The sequence below is a fragment of the Carettochelys insculpta genome, chromosome 16, assembly GCF_033958435.1.
Source record: "Carettochelys insculpta isolate YL-2023 chromosome 16, ASM3395843v1, whole genome shotgun sequence".
Taxonomy (NCBI): domain Eukaryota; kingdom Metazoa; phylum Chordata; order Testudines; family Carettochelyidae; genus Carettochelys; species Carettochelys insculpta.
The window spans coordinates 21,280,901-21,302,316 of NC_134152.1; the positions used below are offsets into that span (position 1 = coordinate 21,280,901).

The window sequence follows — 21,416 nt, forward strand, 5'->3', positions numbered from 1 at the left end:
TTTCATGGATGTCAAGCGAGTTGTTCCAAATTTACACCAATATAACTGGACCAGGATCTGGCTCCTCAAGTTTTTGTGTGATTCCTTTTCTTACTACCCCCACTTCCTTCCTTCATTCTTATTTTAACCCAACCACTTGTTTCCACTGTGGTTCATGTAGCAGCAAGTTCCAGGCTATTTTTGGGCCATAGCATGTAAGGGTACGTCAGCACTGCAGTCTGAGGTGTGACTGTCACAGACTGGCAAACCTCTGGTGACTGACCCATGCCATCACCGCTAAAACAGCAATGGGGTTGCAGCAGCATGGGCTCAGCGTGCGTGTGCCCTGGGACCCCTGCACACAGCCTGCCCTGAAAACCCATCCTGCTGCACCTACACTGCACCTCCCATCCAGGTGCTATTTTAGCCAGGAACATGCAGGCCTGGCTAGCAGGAGTATATCTATCACACCTCAGATTGTGGTGTAGACACACCCGATGACAATAAATTAGCTCTTATTAAGAGTTACTTGACATTAAGACTATACTGCACCACAACCAGTGGCTCTGACAGCTGCCAGGGGACCTGGGGCACTGTGGGAGAGGGGCCAGGCTCTGTGCCCTGGGAGGCCAAGAGCAGAAGGGGCAGGGGCAGGGCCAGGGGCAGTCAGCTCTCAGTGCCACCTGGACCACAGTGCTGGGCCCTCCCCACCACTCCCTCACAGCCGCGCGCAGCAGAGATCAGAGGTCCAAGTCTCTGGCTGCTGCCACTGCCATAGCAGCAGCAGCAGTGGCGGCCAGAGCTCTGGGCCCCTTTGAAATGCTGGGCCCAGGGGCAACAGCCTCCTTTGCCCCCTCCCTCCGCCATCAGCAGGCCTGACCACAACAACATAGGCAGCTCTCTCTCTCTCAAGGTCGTATAAGTACATTGAAAATTGAGAGTCTTTGTGCATTCGGTATCAGAAACGTTAATAAGCATTTTCATTTCAAACAGCAAAATTTCAAACCCTCTGGTAGGCAGATGATTGCGAGCGCTGCACATGTCCTTCGGATTTGAGGCAGCTGAGCACTGCAGTGCAACACAACCTGCTGCTTTGAAATCCCTCTCCGTTCCCCCAGAGCACTCTCCCACCAAGGAGCACAGCAGAGGAACGTTTCAGCACACAGCAGCTAGCAGGGGCTGTGTGTGCAGAAACTGTGGGGGTGCCCACAACCCACACCCACCCAAACTCTCTCCCCAGCCCCTGCGCCTAAGGCTCTGGTGGGGAGTCTTGGTGGTGGGTTTAGGCTCTGGGCTGGGGACTGGAGTGCAGGAGGGGTGAGGAGTGCAGGCTCAGAGGGAGTTCAGGTGCAGGAGGGGTGCTCCTGGCTCTGGTAGGGAATGTGGGTATGGGAAGTCTGGGGTGCAGGAGGGGTGGGGAGTGCACGCTCTGGGAGGCAGCTTAGAAGCTGGAGAGAGTGTGCAGGAGTGGGGTGCAGGGGAGAAAGAGGGGGGGTGCAATGCTTACCTGGGGCACTGCTCTCTGGCAGTGGCTCCTCGATGGGGGGCCCCCACACACTCCTGCCTGCAGACACTGCTCCTGACTCCCCGGGCCCCAGGGTCAGTACACGTGGATGTGCTGGCATTTGTGCAAAGCCAGAGTGGGCAAGAAGCTGCTCCAGCCCCGCTGGTGATGACCTGGAACCCCAAACCAGTTTAAATCACCTGGGGGAAGAGGCAGGGGAGAGACCCCATCCTAAACTTTATGGGAGCCACAGGGGGCCCATGTAACTCGCTGCCCCCCTGGCAGCTACATTTATTTTTAAGATGCTTCACTCCTCCCATAGCTTAGCTGCTCTCGCACTGACATATCAACATCTGTAGCTGCACAGAGGAGATCTGTGAATGTTTGACTTACTGCACATCACAGGACATTATGTTTCACCCAGCGAGCTGGCTACTGAGCACATCCTCCAGAAAGGCCCCCACTGTGGGTCTGAAGACATGAAGAAAGGAGAAACCATCACATCCCAACGGTTCAACACCCTCTGCTATTCCACGTGTGTTGTCTGAAGGTGTCTTCCCCTAGGCTCCCACTGGCTGGGAATCCTGGCCACTGGGAGTGGTGGGGGAGGTGCTACAAGCCCAGAGAAAGATAGAAACAGCTGCTCCTCCTGGCAAATGGGAGCAGTGCCAGCTAAGTGCTCCAAACCTTTGCCCCCCCACCCCCGACACCATTGACCCAGAGCTGCACTCCCACCCCAGCCTGCTCCTGCACCCCACCTCCCACTCAGCTCTCCCACCCTCATTCTCCTCCTTCACCACTACACTCGACCTCCTGCCCACTCCCTGCACCTCCACTGCCAGCCTGCTCCCAAACACTGGGACTCATTTGTAGCCCCCCGTGGAGCCAAGGGGAACTCCCAAAATCTATAAGCCTCGGACCCCAAAAATCAATCTGGCCCTGTGGGGGAGATCTGAGCCTCTGCACCACCACCCCTCTACTGCAGAGCTGGAGTATAAGGGGAACCCTGGTGCCCTAAGGCAAGTGCTCCTTGGGGGACGGGGGTGTCATGGGAGACAGGGCAGCACAGGTGGGAGCAAGGGATGGAGTTTTGGCAATGAGAATGGACAGGCCTCTCCCACCCCCTCCCAATTACTTCTGGGCCAGATTACACATCTGCTTTGGCTGGGCATGGCCTGTGAGCTGGGAGTTTGAGCCCCCTGGTTTAGAAGTTCTTTTTATAGCTGTAGTAGGAGCCCCCCCGTACCCAAAGTCTGCTGACCCTGGCTGGAAGATTTGTTCCTGCTCAGGCCAAAATGCTTGGTAGACATTCCCTCAGGGCTGGTAGCATCGTAAGAATGGAGGGTGAGGGAGACAGACGGACAGACGGACTTTTAGAAAGTTTAAATCTCTGTCCTTGGGAATGTGCACAGGCCTCTTTTATTCCATACCCACTGCTCCCAGTCTGCAGGGTTTACATTTAAACGTCTCTCCTTCAATTTGTGTAAACTAATTGTGTGCACAAGTGGTCCCCAAAGCGAAAGGGGTGGTCACACCCCAGTGTTCTCTCTTTAGCTGCTTCTACGCCAGGACGCTGGCTGGGGAAGCTCCATTAGGCAGTATCCTGCCCTAGATAAAAAGTACCATTTACAGCCATGATACTGGAGTGTGCTAGCTGGAGATGTGCTGACTGCAACCAGTTGAGAGAATGTAACTGAAATGAAAAACGCAGGATGGCTGTCAATGTTTTTTTACAGTACTTGCCCCCAACTCCACCTATTAAACATAGAAAGGGAAATGTTACAGGATGGGCACCCTTGTTCCCTGTAAGCTAAGAGCTTGGGCAGCTGCCCAGGAGAGATTCACGTGACGCCCAGCTGATTAGCCTACATTTGCCCACAGCATGTCCTTCTACTGGTGTTGCACATCCACACATGCCTTTGTGCACATAACAAAATTTATTCCAAAAAACAAAAGAGTTAGAGGGAACACTGGTGGGCACACCTGTTCCCCTCAGACAGAATATTCCAGGGTAGGGAGCAAAGCCTCAGGGCCTTCTCAAAGGGAGCACCACCCCATGAGCGTATCTACGCCAATGGCTCAGGGCCCATAACCCCACGTCACCTCTGAGAGGCAGTCTGGCTTAGCAGCCACAGTCAATAAAAAGGAGCCCCTTCTCATGAGGTAGTTGGGCCTAGCGGCCAGAGTGAGTAATACCACTCTGCTTCAGGGCACTGAGGTTCAGCGGCCAGCGTTAGTAACGCCATCCACTGTCTTCAGGGCAGTGGGGCCTAACAGCCAGAGTCAGTATCAACGCCCCTTCATGCAAAGGTACAGTGACCTAGCAACCATAGCCAATGGCAACAGTTGTGGTGACCCCTCCTGAGGTTAATGGGGGTGAGGTAGGCGGGTACTTCCTACCTCACTCACTGCTGCAGTTTTCTTCACCAGTTTCCTCTGGACTGGGCTTTTCCTACTGCTATGCACTGACTGTCCCCCGCGGTTCAGTCTGTCCATAGCTCTTCCTCAGTAGCTCCAACAGCACCTCCTTCCCCAGCAGCATTCAGCCCTGGCCGAGCTGCTCCAAAGGCCTTTATAGCCAGCACCAGCTGCAGCATGCCCAGCAGCAGCGCTGTGGGAGAGGGTCCTTCTCAGCCAGGTAACCAGGCCCAGTGCAGGGTTGATACACCCCATCACACAGAAATACAACTTTCCTTCTGTAGTTGGAAGGAGGATCACTAGAAACACCAGTTGTCTAACCACTGAAATAGAAGTTCTCAGACTTCACACACATCTGTGTACATGCACACACACACGCACAGTGTCAGGAATGAGTGGTTAACAGCACAGGCCTGTGTTCTAGTATTACCCTTTGACACATCAGGAAAGTCCTGGATTGGATCTATAAAACAATTGCATTAAATTTACCTCAGAGACTGTTAATTTTATAGTATCTTCCACACAATTTGGATCACAAAACATTTTAAAGAATTTAACATTAGTAATACTTTGCCTTTGAATATAGTCTTCCATATGAAGATTTCAACATTTTCCACAAGCATTAATTCCAGCCTTGTATCTATAGTAATACTTTTTGCTTCAGTAGCACCTCTCATCCAAGGCTTCCAAAACGCTGTATGGATATTCAGGCTAATTACAACCCTCAGTAGAAGCATTATACCCATTATCCAGAAATTGAAACTGAAGCACAGAAATTCTTGACTGAAGTCACTTACTTGTAGAACTGGGAACATAAGACAGACTCTCTGGCTTTCACCCCCCACTTTTATTCATGCCTATCTCCCACCAAAATAGAATTTATATATAACCTATGTTATAGTTATAGCATGTCCATCACCATGGTATCCGAGTTTTATTTTTAATTATTATTATTTGCATTGCACTAAAGACCCAGTCATGGAGCAGGGCCCCACTGTGTTGGATATTGATTCATTCTGTGTTCATATAACAGTCCCCAAACTAAAGTGCATACATAGTTTACATGCCTCTGAACCACCATATAGTAGTATGAAAAAGAAGACTGAAGAAACAGATTTAGAGTCTATCAACTTCTATGACAACATACAAGAGTGAAAAAAGTAATATTTTAAAAATTAGGAAAAATGGATAGAGAGGGTCATCCTCCTAAATTCTGATATTCTGTGAGTCTCACATTTATCTTTTATACAGAACATTTCAATTGCTTTTGTAATGCAGAAATGACAGAGGAGCTAAAATAGTTTCTGTGAAAGTATTTACAGTCTGGTTAGAAAGATTACTTTGAAAGCATTCATGATCCTTATGACTAGCTTGAGCTTCCTCTTTTCAAATCTAGAGAGAGAAATGAGGTTCCAAGAGCAGATAAGATGCTCAAAATAATGCACTTTAATTTACACTCAGCAAATATTCTCTACAATATATCACTGCACCACTGTCTCTTTTTTCATAGCAATCCATCCATCCACTGTTCAACAGAACACTGCCTGGAGCAACCACTGTCTCAGGAGAGCACCCTGAGTTTGCCTCACCGTAGAAGCCAAATTTGCCTAACCTTTTTGGATCAGCCCTTCTATCATATGCAAATGGTGTGCTAACATAGGAATAATTTTATAAATGCAATAAAAAGGTATCCATAAATGTATTGTGCAGTATTCATACATTTTCTGACACAGAAATAGAGGAATGATTCATTTCCTCTATAGCTGCTGTTCCAACGCTTACTTATACAGGAAGTGAAATGTCTATATTCGTCATGCCAATAGGAATTAAACATGTCAACATGTTAAATGTGCACAAGTCTAATGGAAATGCACAGCTCTTTAGTTGTAGAGCTCACTACTTTTCAAGCTGAATAGATTGTACTACAGTATTGCACTGGATAGTATCCACCAGTCAAAATCTAAGGTTAATTAATACTTCTCATTTTCCAAACACTCCACCCAAAGACAGACAATCATTTTAGTGTTCTAATTCCACAGAAGACAAAAGACTGGCAAGAGTAATAGCCAAGGACTGAACCCCTCCTTACACCATCCTGCCCAATAAACAGAATCAAGATACAAGTAAACCATCTTTACCTGGTATTTATCATCATCTTTTTCTCCTGCTTCCAACTAAAGAGCAACTATGTTGAAAAATGGTTTAAACATCAGCTTACCTTATTTTTCCCTTCCTTTATTCTAATCCATAGCCTTCATTAAGGAACCATGCAAATTTACCAAGGTTGCCCATATCTTCTCACCTTAGTTTCACTATTGTCCATTTACTCCCCCAGTTGCATCATGCCAGACACTATTTATATGCGCCTTCTGCCAGGGATCACATATTTTTATTCTTGCCAGTCTACATTTGATTTTAACAAATAGGGAGAAACTCGTTGAGAATTTGAAAGTGGACAATAGCTTGGGAGAAAGTGACCATGACTTCATAGAGTTCATGATGCCAAGCAATAGTGAAACGGAGGACAGCAAAATGGAGACAACGGATTTCAGGAAAGCAAATTTTGGTAAACTCAGAGAGCTGGTAGGTAAAGTCCCATGGGACGCAAGATTAAGCCGTGTCTACACTAGCCAAAAACTTCGAATGGCCATGCAAATGGCCATTTCGAAGTTTACTAATGAAGTGCTAAAATACATATTCAGCGCCTCATTAGCATGCGGGTGGCCGTGGCACTTCGAAATTGACGCGGCTCGCCGCCGCGCGGCTCTTCCAGATGGGGCTCCTTTTCAAAAGGACCCCAGCTACTTTGAAGTCCCCTTATTCCTATGAACAGATGGGAATAAGGGGACTTCGAAGTGCCGCGGCCGCCTGCATGCTAATGAGGCGCTGAATATGTATTTCAGCACTTCATTAGTAAACTTCGAAATGGCCATTTGCGTGGCCATTTCGAAGTTTTTGGCAAGTGTAGACGTAGCTTAAGAGAAAAAAATAGCTGAGTTGGCAGTTTTTCAGAGGGACATTATAAGGACCCAAATCCAAACTATACCACTGCATAGGAAAGCTGGAAAGTATGGTAAAAGACTGCCTTGGCTTAACCAGGAGATCTTGCATGATCACAAAATCTAAAAAAAATGTTGTATAAAAAAGTAGAAAATAGGAGAAACTACAAAAGATGTATATAAGAAAACAATGTGTGTATGCAGGGGCAAGATCAGAAAGGCCAAGGCACAGAATGAGCTCAAATTAGTTAGAGACATAAAGGGTAACAAGAAGTCATTCTATAAATATAAGAAGCAAGAGGAAGACCAAGGACAAGGTAGGCCCTCTACTCAGTGAGGAAGGAGAAACAATATCAGGAAACTTGGAAATGGCAGAGGTGCTTAATAACTTCTTTGTTTCGGTCTTCACCAAGAAGGCCAATACAGAAATGCCTAACATAATGCATGCTAGTGGGAAGGGGGTAGGTTTAGAGGATAAAATACTTAAGAACAAGTTAAAAATTACTTAGAAAAATTAGATGTCTTCAAGTCACCAGGTCTGATGAACTGCATCCTAGAATACTCAAGGAGCTGATAGAGGAAGTTTCTGAGCCTTTACCTATCAACTCTGAAAAGTCCTGGAAGTCGGGAGAGATTCCAAAAGACTGGAAAAGGGTAAACATAGTGCCCATCTATAAAAAGGGAAAAAAAGAACAACCCAGGAAACTACAGACCAGTCAGTTTAACTTCTGTGCCGGGAAAGATAATAGAGCAAATAATTAAGAAATTCATCTGCAAACATCTGGATGAAAATAAGGTGAAAGGTAACAGCCAACATGGATTTGTAAAGAACAAATCATGCCAGACCAACCTGATAGCTTTTTTTCAATCGGATAACATGTCTTGTGGATAAGGGAGAGGCAGTGGATTTGGTATACCTAGCTTTAGTAAGGCATTTGACACGTTCTCACACTATTTTATCATCGATAAACTAAGCAAATACAACAGACGGGGCCACTATAATGTGTGTACCTAACTGGCTGGATAACGATTCTCAGAGAGTAGTCATTAATAGTTTGCAGTCAGACTAGAAGCATAACAAGTGGGGTTCCACAGGGATCTGGTTTGGGACCAGTTTATTCAATATCTTCATCAACAATTTAGATATTGGCATAGAGAGTTCACTTATTAAGTTTGCAGATGATACCAAGCTGGAAGGGGTTGCAACTGCTTTGGAAGGTAGGGTCACAATTCAGAATGATCTGGACAAACTGGAGAAATGGTCTGAGGTAAACAAGATGATGTTCAATAAGGGCAAATGCAAAGTACGCAACTTAAGAAGAAACAATCAGCTTCATACACACAAAATGGGAAGCGACTGTCTAGGAAGGAGTACTGCAGAAAGGGACTTGGGAGTCATAGTGAACCACAAGCTAAATATGAGTCAACAGTGTGATAATATTGCAAAAAAAAAAAGCAAGCATGATTCTGGGATGTATTAGCAGGAATGTTGTGAACAAGACATGAGAAGTCATTCTCCCGCTCCACTCAGCACTCATTAGGCCTCAACTGGAGTATTGTGTCCAGTTCTGGGCACCACATACCAAGTAAGATGTGGAGAAATTGGAAAAGGTCCAGAGAAGAGCAACACGAATGTATAAGGTCTAGAGACCGCGAGCTATGAGGGAAGACTGAAAGAACTGGACTTGTTTAGTTTAGAAAAGAGAAGACTTGGCAGGGACAAGATATCAGTTTTCAAGTACCTCAAAAAGGGTTACAAGGAGGGAGAAAAATTGCTCTCCTTGGTCTCTGAGGATAGGACAAGGAGCAATGGGCTTAAACTGCAACAAGGGAGGTTTAGACTAGAGATTAGGAAAAACTTCCTAACAGTTGGTAAACACTGGAATAAGTTACCTAGAGAGGTTGTGGAATCTCCCTCACTGGAGATACTTAAGAGCAGGTTAGATAGACACAATAGATCTAGATGGTGCTTGGTCCTGCCAAGAGGGCAGGGAATGGGACTCGATGACCTCTTGAGGTCCCTTCCAGTTCTAGCATTGTATGATTCTGACTGGGATGCACCTACCATACTTTTGGACACCATTACAAGACAGGCTGAACACCACTGTGACAATGTCAACCCAAATAAGGAACTGACCCTTTTTGTAGAAGTGTTTTGTTTTGTTTCATAAATGAGTCAAGATATGTATTCAATATCCAGGTTTACAACAGTCCTCTTGTGAGACTCAGTGCAAACCACTTACCTTCCTGAAGCTGCTTCCCCATCTGTGAAAAGGGAAATGATACTACTTCCTTACTTTAAGAGGGTGGTAGAAAGAAGCTTAAAGTCATCCATGTTTGTAGTGAACTTTTTATTACTATCAGACAGAAAGCAAAAAGTGTCAGTTGGACGACTCCTGCAACTTACATGTAGAGATGAAAAATAAAATGGTTACTGGTAAGTTTCCGTAAAAGACTGTTGGTTTAATAGACTGTTTGGGACAACTGCTGAGAAGCCAGTTGTGGGTTGCACAACCAAAATAAAGAAATCTGCTGGGCACAAAAATGTTTAGACACTTCCACATCTGGGCATAAAGGTTAACACTAACCATATCTACAAGAGACCTGGATATGAAAATCCCATTCACAAACAGATCCAAAGACTTTCAACTACCCATATCACAGAGCATTAAATTATGCACCCAATACAAGAGAGTAACCTAAAGCCTCCAAACAGGTGTAGAGTTGCACCCCAGAATTGCAGTGAATATCGTAGTGAATACATACATTCCCTTGACCATGCTTATGACGATCTGTATCTCTTGATTATTTTCACAATCTGAGTGGAATCAGAGAGATTCATTTCTCACCTGTTAACTATCCAAAGTTTGTATCTTCCTTTGTGAAATTTCAACTATCATGTATCTGTTAAGTTTTCCGACTTGTTTAATAAGAAGGTACGGAAAGAACTAACCTAAAAGAGAATATTCAGTAGTTCTGAATGCATAAGTTAAAATCCTTTTCCTTCAGGCACCTGTAACTTGCATTACTAGTACTTAATCAGCAAGTCACTGCCAAACTTTGCCACACTGGAAGGTTGATATTTTCATGTGGTCCAAAAGATTTTAAAACAATTTTTTCCACTGGCTGAACACAGACTTTACTTTAGTACCAAGCATAAGTGTCTTCTTTTGTCCATCTACTTTTTTCATTAATGCAAATTTATCACAAAAGGAAAACTGCATGCTCTATTAATGTGCTTTCTGCTCAAGAGAAGCCCAGGACTGGAATAGAAAATACAGTAGTAGAGGTGCTGCAAGGTGGAACGTGCAGATAAGCTTATGCATTGACCAATGTAATTATCTCAAGACATTAATTAAAAAGAAAACCCCAAATATTCTCCCCAAACTTTCATCATTTAATGTGCAAAAATGGCACAAGAAAACATCTTTGCTAGTGAGCTTCCAGTCACTTCAGTCAACTGAGTAATCCAACTGGCTCAACATTCCTTAGCATTTTTTAAAGTGGGTTTTTGAACAACTTGAATTTCTTTTCCCTATAGAAGCATTTGCAGGGAGCTGATGGCAAAAATACTTCTGATTATTTTAACTTGCATTTTAATACATTACAGGTGCAGATCTTGTCGATCCCATTTTCTAAGAAGAGTACATTAGCATGAATAACAAAAACGTGGGTTTAGCATCATTCCTAAAATGAATGTCCTCTCGTTCACTTACACACTACTCCCACTAGCTTCAGTGGAAGTTGTCCAGGTGAAACAATAGAATGTGGTCCATGCTATGTTCAGCTCTGAAACAGATGTGTGCACACGTAATGCCTACACAGCTAACACAAAGTTCTGTGTACTAGTACTGAAGTCCTAAGCCCTTGTGCAAATCCCAAACAAGCAGGTTTTGCACAAGGGTTTAGAAGTTCACGACTAGTGCACAGAACTTTGGGGACCCCATGAGGAAAATAGTACTGGCACCATCTCCACCCTCAAAACAGCACAACCAGCACTACCACAACCTGAAGCAGCATCTGTGGCCTAGGCTGCATCCTCTTGCCTGAAATTTTGGCAACAGATCCCATATGCAGAGGAACCTCCTGTAATTGCCAGGATTTCACCCTTAAATGATACAGTGTTGGCTTCACTGTTGTTTGAGTAATTTTTACTTGATGGAGAAGTTACCTTTACCACAAAGCACTATTAAAGCACTTAGGCACAGAGGTTTCAAAACAGCTGTTTATTAATATATAGTGAAATACCGAAAATGAGTAATAAAAACTCCAACTTTTTGCTGAGACAATAAAAGTGCACGTGTATTTGGATATTAAATAGAAGAAGAATTTATGAACATTTGTTTCAAACTGGCTTATATTTAAAGCAAATAAACACTAAAACAATAGCAGCTGAACAACACTTAGTTAAATCTTTGGTCTGATTATTAACCAGCAAAAATAATTGTACCAGGAATGTCCATTTCAAACAGACATTTAGCTGGATTGCTTTGCAAAAAGATCCAAAAGTGGAAAAAAAGGGGAATGCTTTAAAGTCATTTAATCAAGGTCTCATTTAAGGAGTAATACTTACTTAACAATTAACACTATATAAAGTCTAACACATGGGAAAAACAGATATGCGGTACCAAAATCATATGCGTATCTCAATTATTCCCTTTTAGATATACCTTTCCCAAAAAAGTGACGGCCTTGACTATGCTAAGACAAAGTCCTTTAAAAATTGCTATGCAGTTAAAATATGCAGTATAGTCTAAGAAACGTGTTTCTTTCTGTATTTCATTTTAATTTAAATAAACTAACATGTTCAGTTTACATTATACTGTAACACAAGTAAGGTCCCAATCCTGCAAATACATGTGCGGAATTTTACTCATGTGAGCACTCCCTTTAGGGGAGAATGTCAATGGGTTACTTACACAGGTCAGATTCTGCATGTGCATGTCGCAGGATAAGACCCTAAAGATAGCACCAGAAATTAATATTCACCACATTTCATTTGGCGTAAAATGATGTTAATAAACTAACACACCCAATTTTCAATAGTCAGTTAGTCAAGCTAAACAAGCATACCCATGAATGTAGAGCATCATACACGAGACAGAAAATACCAAACAATGCCGCAAATGTGATGACCAAAACTGCCACTCAATGGAGAGATTTCAGTCTCTGAACCTGCATCAGTTGAGTGCAAAGTTAAGTTTACTCATGTAAGTAGTCCCAGCAACTTCTATAAGACTACCTCACATGACTGAAGTTAAAGCACATGTATAATTATTTGCAGGATCAGAGCCTGGTTAGCTCCCATTAAAGATCAGCTTGATTTCAAGTTGTTAGTAAGCCTGAAGCAATGGGAGTTTTGCACTTGACTGCAACATGAATTTGGAGCCCCTCCCCCCACCCAAAAAATTGCAGTCCTGTTTTATATACATTTTGGAACCACGGTTATATTACTTTTCTCCCATCTCAACCCCACATGCCTTCTACAGGTTTCTTCCATCAGTCTCTGTCTCTTTTGGATCACCTGCACTGCTCTTTCACCAAGTGTTTCTGCTCCTCTTCCTTTGGCCTTGCCCCCAACTTTCACTATCAACCTATGTATATATTCCCCCCAATCCTTCCTACTAATATCCATTTTTGATGTAACTTTGCTTTTGTAGTATCCGTGTTTAATAGCAATCAGACAACTGTATTAAATTGAATAGGTATCCATGTGTTAAATAAGCCAGAAAGGCATGCACACCAAAAATTTACATTCTCTTAAAAACAAAAGGTGTTGCACACTGATGTAAACAAGCAATCAGTTCACTAAGGTAACCACATTGCCAGAATTAACTGTTGACTTCAATGTGTAGTAAGTGCTCCAGACAACCACCATACCTTCACTAGTCCTGTCTCAGGCAAAATTCCTACTGACTCAACGACTACAGGCTAGTACGCCTTGCACATGTACCTAGGGCTGCCAATCTTGGTTGGACATATTCCTAGAGGTTACATCATATGACAATCTTTCATTCTTGGAGACTCCAAGACAATCCTTGAGCACTGGCAACGCCATATCAAATTATGCAAGTCTACAAAACAGTAAACATGTTGGCATACTAAAAGTGCACCACGATAGCTTACTTAGGTCCACATGATGTGTACAGTGCTCAACACAACATATGAACCATTTGTGTTTTCCCAAAGACAGAACCGATGCTCCACGTAAAAATAATCCAGCTTGACAAAGCGACACTTCAGTTGTAAACCACCAGAAAAAAAGTCAGCAAAGGCAGTTTAAAAACTCAAAGAAAGCGTGAAATTTTCAGTTTAGCAAACTAGGTTTTATGAAGTTTGTGTTTGAAGTTTGCTATTTTTGTTATCATGTGCAACTACAGATAGAAAACACCAGCATAACATATCTGAGCAACATTTTCAGATTGTGACAGTTTTAAATTATTCCAAACATTCCCATCTGTTCCAGATTAATTTAAAACTAAACACAGCAGATTGTTTGTAGATTGGGTCCTATGTAGACTATCAGGTACACGCTTAACCTTAGGAACATGAAAAATTCAATTACAGGCTTGGCGCCTTAATACTTTAATATTCAAGGATGTGGTCATGGAATAGGTGGAAATATACTCTGTATTACATTGAAGATCAGACTGCTTAGTATGTGAGATTTTCCAGGAAACTCCTGGTGCATTTGGTTCACTAGTTTTTAACTTTTATATTAGAAACTAAGCATGCTTTTAAAAGAACACATGAAACAAACTTTCTGATCCTCTCCTACACACTACAGTTCGATGCAGCAATGGCCCATATAATCAAATGCATTTTCTTAGCTACAATCCAAAATTAAACTATTAACATATTACTGTTCAAAGACAGTAAGTGCTCATTTCAGTCTGAGAAGTTGTTGTATGAGGTATTCTCAAACAAACTATCTATATCTGGAAATTATATGGCTGGTACCTACATCAAAGTTAATAAGTACTTATTGTACCATGGATTTGTTCCAAGTCTTGTGAACTTTAAGGCACTCTGACACATTATTTTTACAAAAAAATATTTGCTGCACTACAAACTACCACTTCTCACTTTTGGTACCTCCTGGTCAGCTGCAGACCATAGTGCTGCTACAGTAGAGGGTTTTGGTTAGCTGATCCCTAAAGAGCCTTACTGAGAACACATGGGTACAACAGCTAGTTTACACCACCACATTTTTGGAGTTATTTTAAATTTCACTCTATAGCAAATATGGTGTGCCAAGAGGTTTGGTAGTTAAGGTTTGGCAACTTTAGGGAAGAAAAATGCTTCCTGTCTAACAACCAAGACGGAATGGTTAATGAAGAGGATTTACACATCTGTTCATTTTTAATAAAATAATATGAATGCCTCTTCTATGTTCAGACTAAATATTTAGTGCAGCCAATTACCATAAAATGAAGGCCTTTACGGAAATAAAGTGCTATTGTTCTTCTATCACCTATGAACTGTATAACTGTATCTTAATATCTCAGAGCGGCCTTCATTTTAACACAAATGTACAACCAGATTCTTTATACATTTCTCAAATAGGCTTTAACATCATGCCTCATAATTTAATTTTATATTAATTTGCATATTATTCTACACTTAGCCCTGTATATTAAATCATACAGAGAATCATTGAGTGTCTCACTGAATAAATATTTAAAACTGTGTTCAAGAAACACCCCAGCTCCTCCACCCACTCAAGAAAGTACCTTATCATCCTGACTTTTTTGCATACCATTGATCTTAGATCCACTGATCATCTTTTGCATTACAAGAAAGCTCTGGCCAAAGTCACTTCTGTCATTAAAATTAAAGAATGCCACTCCAAATTCTTCAGTATTAACCCCTACTAAATTAGGTTTACAAGTGATAATTTGTAAAGATTTCTAATTAAGGCACTTTCCTGGAAGTTTCAGAATTTCCCCAGGAACAACCAGTACCCCAAAGCCAATCAGAGCTCAAGGCCTCAGTATTTCTCAGGCTTAAATTCTGAACTCTGGCTTGCCCTTATTCCCACGAGGAGGAAAACAACCAGAGAACCACAACTGCTGCTGTCAGGCAGGCAGAGCTCCTTTCCGAGCCACGACAGCTGACTAGCAGACAGCCAGGTCTTTTGGCCTCCCAGCTCCTGACCCAAAGGCCTCTAGGCGATGCTCAGTTGCTCTGGGGCTCTCGGCCTGCGTCGGTGATGTGCTTACACAAGGTGGGGCTCTTCCTCAAGTACCGGGGGCTACTGTACATGCGGATGATCTGCGGCGCCTGGAGCCAGGTGTTCAGCAGCTGGAAGGCGGCCCAGTCTAGAGTCGCGGGGTCAAAGGCAGCCAGCAGGTTGACGGGGGCCGCTTCCTTCAGCAGCTTCGGCAGCACCACGGCCTCGGGCACGTTGGCGTTGCCCAGGAAGAAATGCAGCAGCACCCGCCTCTGCAGGCAGCCCCGGAGGTACAGCACCAGGTCCTCCAGCCGCTCCGCCAGGAACTGCTCCTCCCAGGCGTGGCCCGGCCCGCGCAGCAGCAGGGAGAAGAGCGCCGTCTTCAGGATGTAGGAGGAGAGGACACGGCTCCACTGGGCGCCGAAGGGCGGCTCCAAGCCCCGGCCGCGCAGGTCCCGCAGCCCCTTGAGCAGCTGCAGGCACTTGAGGTGGCAGGAGTTGGCCGGGGTCTGCTCCTTGAGCCAGCTCAGCAGCCGCTGCTCCTGCTTGGAGACGTTGAGGCCCCAGAGGGCCTGCAGGGGGTAGGCGGCGTCGGGTGGCGCTCGCCAGGCGCCGGGCGGCGGTCGCCAGGCGCCGGGCGGGAGGGCGATGAGATAGAGCGAGTCCCCCAGGGGGATGGCGGGGATGAGGCGCACGGCCATGGAGATGTGGCAGCAGACGTAGTCCGAGCGGGGCAGGATGTGCAGGGTGAGCTGGCGGCCCGGGCAGGCGGCCAGGTCGATGCGGCAGCGCTCCTGCAGCCGGTAGCGCACGGCGCCCAGGCAGCGCTGCAAGTGGCCCTGGAACCAGCGCAGCACCAGGGCCGAGGACAGGCAGCGCCTGCCCTGCAGCTCCACGCAGAAGCCCTCGCTGAAGGGCCGGTAGCACCTGGGCCAAGCGGGCCCGGGCGGGGCTTTCAGGGCGCAGGTGAAGGCGCTGCGCAGCTCCGGCTCCTCGGCGCCCAGGCAGCGGGGCTCGAGCTCCAGGCGCGGCGGCAGCCGCAGCGGCACCAGGATGTCGAAGCAGTCCGGGCTGCGGACCTTGTGCTGCTCGTAGGCGCTGCCGATCTGCACGAAATCCCCGCGCAGGGTAAGGGTCAGGGGCCCCGGCTGCAGCCCCTGCGCCTTGGCCACCCGCACCAGCTCGCCCACGATGCGGCTCACGTGCGCTTTGCTGTGGCCCAGCACGTGCGGGGAGAGGCGCAGCTGCTGCTCGTAGAAAGTCTCCAGCAGGCTACGGCGGGCAGCGCTGCGGGGCGGCGCCTCCGGCCCGCGGGTGCTGCAGGGCCGCCGGCGGCCCCAGCCGGCGCCGCTGCGGGGGGAACAGTAGCGAAGCAGCAGGAAGCCCAGCAGCAGCAGTAGCGCGGAGCCCTTGAGCAGCGGGAGGGAGCCCGAGTCCGGGGCGTCGTCCGAGTCCGGGGCGGCTGCCCTGCTTCGCACGGTCTGGTAGAGGCACACGAGGGCCGTGCACAGGCAAGTCACCAGCGGCCAGAAGACGCGCAAGTTGAGGGTGTAGACGGTCATGGCGCGGCGGGGGCTCAGCCCATGACACCGGCGGCAGCAGCGGCCCCCGGCCTCCGGAGGCAGGGGGCGCCCGCCCGCCCACTCACCAGCCTCCCCCAGCTCCGGGCCAAGCGCCCCCCGCCGGCTGCCAGAGCCCCACTCTCTCTCCAGTTCCCGGATCGCCGGCTCCTCCCTCCACTGCCAGGCGCGCTCGTCCTCCACTCCCAGCTCCAGTCCCGGGACAGCCAGTCAGGCGCCGCCTTCCCCGCCGTCCTGCTCCAGCCCGTGGGGTGCGCCCAGCCAGCCGCCTGCCCCCAGTGCCGGCACACGCACCCCGCCGCTTGCCTTCAGTCCCGGGACACGCATTCACTGCCCCCTCGCCTGCTCTTGTGCTTCCTTAGTCCAACCCTTCTCCCCCTATCGTTACTTAGCGCCGACGCTTCCTCTTCCGAGGGGAAAAGGGGCCGCGTCATGTATCGTGTGAGCTCAGAGGAAATGCCGGTGGCTTTGGGCAGAGGAGACCAGGATCAGGCCTGAGAGGAGCGGGACAGTCACAGCATCTGTTCTGCTAGGGACCCAGAAGGGAAGGAGCAGTTCTTCCCCGTCACTTCCCTTGATGAAGGCACTGTAAGAAAGACCAATGGGCAGGTTTTGTCTGGGGGCTCCTTCATTCAAAACTTTAAAGGATGCCGATGGGAATTCTCAAACTTTCAACACTGGCCTTGTTCTCATTTCTTAACAGGCAAAAGCAAAGACCGCAAGAAAAAACAAGACAGCAACAGATTCATAACGGGAACTCTCCATACAATAGTTCTAATGTCATTTAATCTGTTTTCTCCTGTTTTAGTTGGGGTTTTTAGATAAATGCACTCTTATGACCTATGCCTTTTTCTTAAAGAAGAAAGTGGGACAGATTTGTTCAAATAATCCCTCCAGCACACCCAGGTATGGGGAGAACCTTGCTTATCAACCCTTTATACTATCCTAAAAAACCACATGCCAAGCTTACTTCTCAGCAAATATGTAAAAGAGGGTCAGTGTAATAAAGTCAGCACCATGGTTACTTTAAAGGGTCAGATCTTCAGCTAGCATCATGTATTAAAATGACCATTCTTAGGAAAAATAATGGAGTTTAAACTGCAGCGCCTGAGTGAAAGTCAGTCCCAGGGTCAAGCTAAGATTTTCATGTAAACTATTGAAATAATATTTTAGTTCTTTTCATATTGCACATTACACAAAGAATGTATCTAGATAACAGAACTGCAACCTTTCAAAATAATTTGAAACTTGGCTCTCTATGTAAACAGCATTTCATGTACTAGATCTGTGTGTGTTCTTCTGCCTCACCTCAGAAGCCTTCAACTGTTTATCATAGACACTTAACATCCCCCTCCTTCAGTGCTATGTACTTGATTTGTCAGTTTTTTTAGCAATTTTTTTTAACCTATGTACATATACATGTCAGTCTGTATTGGAAATGAGATTGAGCTGATGAAGTGGGTCTGTCCCACAAAAGGTCATCACCAAATAAATCACTTTGTTAGTATTTAAAGTGCTACGTTTCTGCTGTTTTGTTTTGTTCATCATAGGGTCTATTCGCTAATACCTAATGGTGAGTCTCCATGGCTTCAGGAGTTGAGGGTTGTGCTTTTGCACTATAGCAGAGTCTTGACATTTGTGAGCGGCCTTGCTTCCCCAGAGCTCAAGGGCCAGGAGTGCCGGCGGCTTCCCTGGGGCTCTGAGGCAGGGAGCGTCCACAACTGCCGCTTCCTGGGGCTCTGAGACACCCCACCCCCCACACACACATTCATGAAAATCAACATTTGTGAGGGTTCTGAATACAGAACCCTGGCGAATGTTGAGACCATACTGTAGAAGGCACCGAGTTCTCTTTTTGCTACCACTGTGAAGGTTTGAGTGGTTGATGCACAGCACAGGTACAGCTGTTGTTTCTAGGCAGCGCCACGTTATTACAGTCCTAGCAAACTGAGCCCGCTTTGCTTAGGTATTTAGGTAAAGTAAGGTTGTTGGGTTTTTCTGTTTGGAAAATATGTGACTTATGCAAATGATTGTAGTTTTGGAAAATGAAGGAAAAAAGTTTGTATTAATAAAAATCTGTGAATGATTCAAAGATTATATAGAGCTTGTTGGCAGAGAACATTTGCACACTTTCCATCTTTTGCTAGAATAAGTAGAGGGTGTAGGTGGGTGTGGGGGGCTGCTGGTAGAATTGGTGGCAATAGGAGTGATAGCAGGGGGCTGGGAGAGTTGGAGTCAAAGTAGGGGCTGGAGGGTACAGGGGTGATGGGGTGGGGTGGGGGGGAATGGCAGAGGGCTTGTGTAATGGGAGAGAGGGAGGGGGTGGGGAAGTGAGAGCAGGACAGAGTGGGAAGGTGCTAGAGTGAGGGCAGGGTGGCGGAGACTCAGAGTACAACGTTTGGTGTGGGTGAGGGGGTTGGTGTAAATGTCACAGCCGGGTTTGGTGTGGGGGGCAGCTTAGGGGAGGGGCTGAGGGCTTGATGTTGGGGGCATAGAAGCACTGTTAGGGTGTGGGGGTAATAGAGGAGTACAGGGGCTGAGAGGGTGGGGGGAAAGAAAGAGTCATGGCCCCAGCTCCGGCCTGCGCCCCTATTCCCACAACAGCTGTGTCAGGACCAAGGGAAAAAAGCCATCCCTTCCCCCCCTCCCCTGCCCACTGCTGCTGTGCTGGGTCTAGTGTGAAAAGATGTGGCCCTAGCTCTGCCTACTGGCCACGTCCCCCCCACCCCACCCCACAGCTGAAAAGTTACAAACACCCCCTTCCCATGCACTGCTGGGTCAGGGCTGGGGAAAAGAGCCCTGGCCCCATTTCTTGCTCAACCCTTTCCAGTTCATGCTGGGGAAGGGGCCATCCACAGTAAGGAGCCTACCCCAACCTCCCCTGGTGTGTTCGAAGGCACATCCCCCACCCAGGGCTGGACCAGCAGCAGTGTGGGGGTTGGGAATGCAGAAAAGAGCCACTGAGCTCTGGAGACAGTGGGGTCAGGATCTGTAACCCAGCCCGCTGCAAGGACATGCCAGGGTCAGGCAGCGCAGCCCTGCCTCCCTCCTTACGTGGACCAATTCTGCCTTTGCTGCTGTGACCTCCCAACTTCTTACCTTGACCCACCCCCATACACCAAACTCTCTGCCCCCAGCACACTGCCTTCACTCTGCTACCTTCCACCCCCTGCCCTTAACCATCCCTCAGCAAAACGCCTATTTGGATGTCTGCACCCTCAGCCTGTGCTCTGACCCTTCTGCCGTCATCCCCACCTCTCTACCCACGTCACACCAGCCCCACCCTTTACACTAAGCCATCTCCCCCTGCCACTCTCTCACTCCTGCACTCTTCCACCCCCAGCTGCTGGACACACACCCCAACACTGCTTCTGAAATGTGTCCCTCCCTTTCCATGTTTTGGGAAATCCTGGGATTTCAGGCAGTTTCTACTTCCAGGCACAACCAAACCCTGACCTTGGCTTTAGCTAGGGTAAGAGGAAGGTGCATATCAAATTTCATGGTCATAGCTCTTACCATTTAAGAGGAAATTTTGAACAAATGTAGCACTGACAGACAATCAAATATACAGTAGATTAGTAATTAATAACTGCTCCTGACAATGACTCTTGTCACATCCTTGTTCTGTTACATTTTCAGGCTGGGTGATATCAGGCTTGCTCTCCATTTTTATTGTGCCCCAACTGCTCACATGCTGATGTCTTGAAGGGAAAGGAGACGACTTTTGCAGCAGTTATTCATTTATTGATTAGTACATAATTTACATTATGAATAGGACTGTGTCTGATACAGAGGTTGTGGAAGTCATGGATTCCCTGCAACCTCCATGACTTCTGCAATGGCCAGTGTAGCTGACCTCAGGGCCGCCAAAGCAGTTTCGGGCAGCCCCCTAGCCAGCTGCACAAGCAACTACAGGAACAGCCTAGGGCCAGAGGCACCAGTCGTGGGCAGCTAGACAGCGCCAGGGGTAGCAGGAGCAGCTGCAGCTCACTGGCCCTTGGCAGTGGTCCGAGGGCAGCCAGAGCAGCAGCTGACAACCCAGGACTCTTCCCCACTGGTGGCTGGAGTGGCAGCAGCCCCCTCCCCCTGGACTTCCCACACTGCAAATGGTGCCCTTGCCTAAGATTCTATCAAGTATTTATAGAATAGGTCATGGACAGGTCACAGGCAGTAATTTTTTGTTTCTTCCTGTGACCTAGCCATGACTTTTCCTAAAAATACTCGTGATTAAATCATAGCCTTAATTATGAACCCTGGTTTGCCTATTGTAGGCTTGGTGATTGAGAGCAGATCAATTGCCGTAGCAACTGCTACAACACTGGGGCCTGTAGCACTGAATTCCACAGTAGCTGTCTGAAAGAACCTTAGGAGCTAACTCCACCTTGGATTCAGCAAAGGTATGTATGTACTTAGAAAACTTGATACAGGAAGTTGCATAAGAAGGCAGTTTGGAGCAGACAGAGCGGTGAGCACCTTGCATAGCTACTCACAGTTCAGTACTGCAGTGTCTGGAATGAGAGAGCCATGCAAAGAGGAATTCATTCACCTTGCATGGCTTCACTCTGGGTTGCACATGTCCTGAGGCACACCCCTGCCACCTCAATTGGAATATGTTAAATTAAGCAAAAAGCGAGACAATTGTTTAGCTCTTCACAAAGTTACGTGGGAAAGTCGAAGGACTGATATGACCACAGCACCTCACATGTAAATCCCCAGGTACCACTAGGTACAGGGAGCAGGTAGTCCCATACCCCAGTCTCTGA

General features: G+C 46.7%; 1 protein-coding gene and 1 long non-coding RNA gene across 18 annotated transcripts in view; one reads left to right on the top strand and one right to left on the bottom strand.

The window, feature by feature from the left end:
* Positions 1-21,416, bottom strand: part of ITPRIPL2 (ITPRIP like 2) — a 155,973-nt gene that overhangs the window by 121,246 nt on the left and 13,311 nt on the right. For 15 of the 17 annotated variants that reach the window (XR_012647797.1, XR_012647794.1, XR_012647789.1 and 12 more), the window contains exon 1: positions 15,123-16,778. The exons of the other annotated variants lie outside the window; for them this stretch is intronic. Coding sequence is in view for 5 of the 15 variants with exons in the window: in XM_075011083.1 (XP_074867184.1) it covers positions 15,123-16,635 (1,513 nt within the window). In the remaining 10 variants the exon portion in view is untranslated. Of the gene's footprint in view, positions 1-15,122; positions 16,779-21,416 lie in introns of those variants that run through there. 17 annotated transcript variants of the gene reach the window in all.
* On the top strand, positions 16,462-18,166 carry LOC142021841 (uncharacterized). Its single transcript, XR_012647802.1, has 2 exons — positions 16,462-16,584; positions 17,046-18,166. It is a non-coding gene; the product is annotated as an uncharacterized LOC142021841 (long non-coding RNA).